Source organism: Natator depressus, chromosome 7, assembly GCF_965152275.1.
Source record: "Natator depressus isolate rNatDep1 chromosome 7, rNatDep2.hap1, whole genome shotgun sequence".
NCBI lineage: Eukaryota > Metazoa > Chordata > Testudines > Cheloniidae > Natator > Natator depressus.
This window is the reverse complement of record NC_134240.1, coordinates 55,855,119-55,861,118: the sequence shown is the minus strand read 5'-3', so window position 1 is coordinate 55,861,118 and position 6,000 is coordinate 55,855,119. Positions and strand designations below refer to the sequence as shown.

Below are 6,000 nucleotides of genomic sequence, written 5' to 3'. Positions count from 1 at the left end.
CAGGTTTATCTGGAAAGGAGATGTTCTGAAATTGGGAGAGTGGTGTCTTCATGCTTTGCTCTTTTTCTTCTGCCCCACATTCCTCAGTTCTTATACCCTGGGAGATAGGAAAGCAGTAACTCCTGCAATGCTGCAGCACAGAACTGACCTTAGGGGCAGAGCATGAGAGAGTTATGGAGGCAAGGGAGCCCATGGGCTGCTGGTTGCACAGGGCTAAACCAAAGGGCAGAATCCACGAAGGTGTGTACAAAGTAAAACAGAAGTGAACACTGAACAGGATTAGGCCCCTGAATTAACTCTCCTCTTCAGTTTAATTTCCTTTACCTCATTTCCTCCATTTGCAGTTTCATTTTCTCCTCAATTAGGTGAAGAAACTTTTTTCAGTTCAATGGAAAAGTGCTGGGGACTACTCCCGCTAGGGAAAGCGGCACAAACTCAACTCCTGCTCTCTGCATCACAACCCTTACCCTGCCCCCCCACCCCCTCCCGACTAAAGCAAGTCACCAGCAAGCTACCGCAAGCCAGCATTCAGAGCCTGTAGTGTTCCGAGTAACACCTGGTTAGCAAAGCAGAACACTCATGTACTTTTAAAGGAGTACCTATGGTGCTTGCTTGCAGTGTCATTGTAGCCCTGTGGGTCGCAGGATATGAGAGAGATGAGGCGGGTGAGGTAATATTGTTTATTGGAGCAGCTTCTGTTGGTGGAAGGGACGAGCTTCTGAGCTACGCAGAGCTGCACTGAAAAGAGACTTTGCACTTGATTGTGAACTGAAGATGTGTTTCACAAGTGCCACCCTGAACTGTTTGAATGACCTACATCTCTACAGGGCAACTGTAGGGGACACCCCCTGGATTACTTGCCCCCTATGCTCTTCAGCCACTCCCTCCACTGGCCACTTGCTATATTGCAGGGGAAGGGGAGCTGCAACTCTGGTTGCTCCGTCGCCTGCTTACCTGAGCTCTGTCTGAGCCTTGAGGGCTGGGTTCAGCTAGCAAGGGATGGCTCCTCTCCCCCACACAGCTCCCACAGGGAGGAAAGGGAAAAGAGAAGCTGAGAACCAATGAGATAATGCTACCCAATTCTCCACCCTGGGCTGGGGCAGAGTAGCCTCTAACTTGTGCCAGCCATCAAAGGTCCCCTGTGAGCCATGTCAGCCAGGGATTGCTGGAGCCCCTTGTGTTCTCCTCACCCCAGGCCTGAAAACCAGCTACCCCAACTCTCTGTAATGAGGACTTAGCAGTTGTTTTTGCTCCTTGTGCCATCTGAGTGGCACAAGGGGGAGCAGAACAGAGAAGCCCTTTGACCTTTTTGAAAACACCCAGCCCTCAGGCGGATTTGGTTGGACACAGCTGCTGTAGGTGCAGCTTTGCTAAACAGGATGCTTAGGGCAAGCAAAACCCAACCACTGAACTGGATGTTTGTGCCCAGTGAAGTAAGCAACAATTAAATCCATATTTGAGCCACAAAATACATACACCTTATCAACACACGCTATTACACAGCATCAACAGCCTTAACGCAGATATGATCCTCAAATGTGTACAGGGAAGGGGGAAGGTCAAAGGACTACTAAAAATGTCTTCCCCTAATGCAAGAGGTCAGCTATTTGGACTTAAAGTAACAAGGCCCCTAGAAGGCATCTATATAGAGCTGTTTCATGTGACAGAGCAATTCCCTCACCAGCTGTTAGGGAGTCTTGCATCCAATGCAGTGTATATAGCACCTTGCTAGTGTCTTTCCCCATCCAAAGACAATGGGGTGGGGGAAGAAAAGGGCTGTATAAAAACGACTTTTGCTTGAGTAAGGAAGTCTTCACATAGCCCTTTTTGCAAAACCCTCATGTCCAATAACTATTAAAGGAAGATCCATTACAGGTGATTTGGTGGGAATGACCCAGTATCCAAATGTTACACCAAACTACTGGGATCCATTCTTCCAATGCAGCTCATGATGAGCATTCTTTGAAGACAGTCTCTGAAAGGAGCTTTTTTTAAAAAACAGTTTTTTTACATTTTCCAGTGACTCTCTTTAGTTGTTTTTACAGCTCTCGGAGTGGAGGCTTCCAATGAGGTCAGCATGTTCTTGGTGGAAGGCATAACCCCATATGAGGTGTAAGACTGTCAAAAGACTCGTCCAAATTCTCTTTGCCACCTTGGGTAGTTTTTCCTTAAAATCCAGAAGTTCCAAGACACTCCAAGAAAAAAAAGTCACAAAAGGCTGGGAGATTTCTCAGTGAAATGTTACTACAAAATGCACCACAAGGGGCAAGAAGGGGGAAATCATCTGGCTTCCATCTATAAATAGTAAAAAAGATCCTTTAAAATATCTGTGTGTGTATATATATATATCTGTACACATACACACTAGAATATCCCATATTCCAATGATCTCAGGATTCAGCGACCTCGTGGGGGCACAGGTGGAGGAAATAAGTTTTTGCTGCTTACAGGCCTGCAACAAGACATAGAAGCATATTAGAAACCAGAGAACAGGGGTTTGGAACAACATTTTATTTAACAGTCTCTAGTGTAAGAATGAAATGTACTTGATATTTAAGTTTGCATAAGAAGGGCAGTGTCTTATGCATTTAAGTTTACATAAGAAGGTGAGCAGGGACCGGCAATCAGTAATTCAACAACGGAGATGGGAATAGAACCCAAGAATCCTGTGTAATGCTGGACAAATCACTTTAACCTCTCTGTCTTGGTTCCTTCATCTATAAATGGCTACAACAGTACAGTAGCTGCCTGCCTCACAGGACTGTTGGAAGATTTAATGTCTGTAGAATTCTGCGTTATATTTACACTTGGAACTTGCAGAATCTTTCTTCTGAGGATCTCAGAATGAGAGAAAGGGGAGGGATATGGTTGGTAGCTGCAAGCTTCAAAAGCTGATTCACACCTACTTTAGGGGATTTAGTTATACGGTTGCAAGAGCTAAGGGAACGTGGAATTCACTGCTTCTGGACATGGCTGACAACATCTGGACTTATTGTAACAGCTGGAGAAGTTTATTAACATCTGTAGTTATACAAGCTAGGATTCTAAAGCCTGGATTACAAAGAGTGGCACTGGTTTAACTAGAGGGATTTTGTTTTAACTGAGTTTGCGGCAATGTTAAAACACACCTTTAGTTAAGCCAGTGCAACTTTAGGGCTGAGAAAAGTCCTAAAGGTAAACAAATCTACTTCTGAGTGTAAAAATAGATTGCCTAGTGGGAGGGAGTTCCCTCCCCATATACAGCATTGCCTGTGGGTGTATTGTGAGGGGTTCTTCTCCAAAGGATCTTGAACCTCTGCCAAAGACATGATACTGGATTAAATGGATCAATCTAATTCAGCATGGCAAACACCATGTTCCAGTAACACAGTACCTTTAGTGTGTAAGCCATACTAATAGGATTGCCAGTCAGGTTACTAACCAGGAAATTAATTCCACTAAGTACTATGTGAGCGTAAAATGGATATCAGAATTTATGCAAGATTTGTTTATTTTTGTTAACAGCCTTGTCATTCTGGTGAAAGGGATGCATTACATCTGCAGCCTTCCAGCTGTTTGCATTGTGCTACAAACACCAACCCCTCAGACACTTGTGTTCAAGCTCAAGTCACATGCTTTACCTGCTTGCGCCTCGGGGAGGTATTCTCGGAGGCCTTTCAGGTGGCATGAGGGGAAACCTCTCCACTTGCTGGGGTATTGGGCTGCGGCTTCTGGTAGCTTCCGGGATTTCATTATCCTACAAAAAGGAAAGGCAGAAGGGGGAGTGAAGTTTTGCTGAAACATCCATAATACACTAGTATCTCAGATCCTCATAAGGCTCTCCCTCAAATAAGCATATTTCCTTCAGTGTCATTATGGGAGCATAACCTCTTGGCTGGACAAGTCAGTGTATGAAGATCCACTTACAATATGGCCAAAAATACAGTTAGATGAACTATGAATAATATCCTGCCCAGGAGGTATGCTAGGGGCCTTGTGGAACAGATCGTTAGGGAAGGCTCCTGCCTCAGAGAGATTGCAAATAGACTATAGACATGAGGGTGAGACAGAAAGGGAGGAATTGGGCTACAGCGTTACATACATAAAGCTGCGAGAAGGCTCTTTAGCAACCACATTTTAAAGTCATTCGTTTCTCGTAAGTTTCACAGCAGAAGTGGGTTTTGTTTGATTTAATACATTCAGCTTTTTTGCCATTTACGCATTTTCAAGGGAAATATTTAAGAAGCCATTTAAAAACTAATGCAAAAACCAGGCCCAGGTTTGTCATGAAGGCAAACAGCCAGCATAGGATAAAGATGAAGGCTTACCTCACTGTCACCTTCCATCCCACTACTGACACTCAACATGCTTCGAGTACTCGATCGGTTACTGGCACTACCTGGTTAGCAGAGAAGAGATGAGCTCGTCATTAAATCTTGTCGATTTCTAGAGATATTAGCAACACAGAAGTCATTCTGAGCTCCTATTTACCTCTTAATACCTATTACTTAACAACCATTTTAATAAATTCACTTACTTTTTAATGCTTCCTTCAGCCCTCCACTCGCAATCATTTGCATTTCATTCCATTTGGGCAGCAAAACCAGGCTCATTTACTTCACTTTCTGTTTAGCAAGTTTCTCATGCAAAGCCCTGCCCTTGGCATTAGGGTTTCCAACACTCTATTTCATTGAAAGTGTGTGACTCTGACATTGGCTTATTTTCACGTTGGATACACACCTTATTTTCATGCGTATTTAAATGGACACTCCCGTGGCAGTTCTATTCGTTACACTGACATAGCAGTATCTAGATGTCTACGCAGTATTGGCGTAACACTCTACAAGGTTAGAAAGCTCAAGAATCTTTTTTAAACCAAATGGGGTGTTTAGAGGTCCCCAGAGTCCCCACATTTAAACATAATGGCACTGGAGCCAGGGCTAGTCTGTTTGCCACAGGAGGAACCCCCAGCTTTTGTGCATGGATGCCACCTTCAGAGATCCTCACCCTCCCTCCCAACACAGTTCTGGGACTCTCTCTGAGGAACCAGGACCACAGCCAGATTGTGCTGGGGTAGCTAGGTTGGAGGAACCGCTATAAAACTGGCACCCTGCCTAACACCCGCTTCGTACAATGATCTATACACGAGTCGTCGGCCTCCACCCCAGAGACGTGCCAAACGTACCCAGCCAAGGTGACCGTGGCAACCTGCTGGGGCCCGGTTCTGCCTCCACAGGCAGCAAATAACCCATGCTGAATTCTATCAGACTTACTCAGCCTGCAGTGAAAATCACGAGCTCCATGCATCATTTGCATGAAATGAAGCAAATTACAAGCACACTTCAACAATATGAAGTCTTGCCAGCAAGTTAAAGAGGTATGGGCTGGATGAATGGTCTGTAAGGTGGATAGAAAGCTGGCTAGATCGTTGGGCTCAATGGGTAGTGATCAATGGCTCCATATCTAGTTGGCAGCCGGTATCAAGCGGAGCGCCCCAAGGGTCGGTCCTGGGGCCGGTTTTGTTCAATATCTTTATTAATGATCTGGAGGATGGTGTGGATTGCACCCTCATCAAGTTTGCAGATGACACTAAACTGGGAGGAGAGGTAGATATGCTGGAGGGTAGGGATAGGATACAGAGGGACCTCTAGACAAATTAGAAGATTGGACCAAAAGAAATCTGATGAGGTTCAACAAGGACAAGTGCAGAATCCTGCACTTAGGACAGAAGAATCCCATGCACTGCTACAGACTAGGGACCGAGTGGCTAGGCAGAAGTTCTGTAGAAAAGGACCTATGGGTTACAGTGGACGAGAAGCTGAATATGAGTCAACAGTGTGCCCTTGTTGCCAAGAAGGCTAACGGCATTTTGGGCTGTATAAGTAGGAGCATTGCCAGCAGATCGAGGGACGTGATCGTTCCCCTTTATTCGACATTGGTGAGGCCTCATCTGGAGTACTGTGTCCAGTTTTGGGCCCCACACTACAAGAAGGATGTGGAAAAATTGGAAAGAGTCCAGCG

At 45.2% G+C, this 6,000-nt stretch overlaps 1 protein-coding gene across 2 annotated transcripts in view; it reads right to left on the bottom strand.

Annotated features, from left to right (window-relative positions):
- Positions 1–548: 548 nt before the first annotated feature.
- The window catches only part of PIK3AP1 (phosphoinositide-3-kinase adaptor protein 1), an 82,741-nt gene continuing 77,289 nt past the window's right edge, over positions 549–6,000 (bottom strand). For both annotated transcript variants that reach the window (XM_074959893.1, XM_074959894.1), the window contains 3 exons: positions 4,308–4,378; positions 3,621–3,736; positions 549–2,452 (listed from right to left, as the gene is read on the bottom strand). In XM_074959893.1, coding sequence (XP_074815994.1) covers positions 2,398–2,452; positions 3,621–3,736; positions 4,308–4,378 — 242 coding nt within the window. In that variant the 3' untranslated portion in view covers positions 549–2,397. The remainder of the gene's footprint in view (positions 2,453–3,620; positions 3,737–4,307; positions 4,379–6,000) is intronic.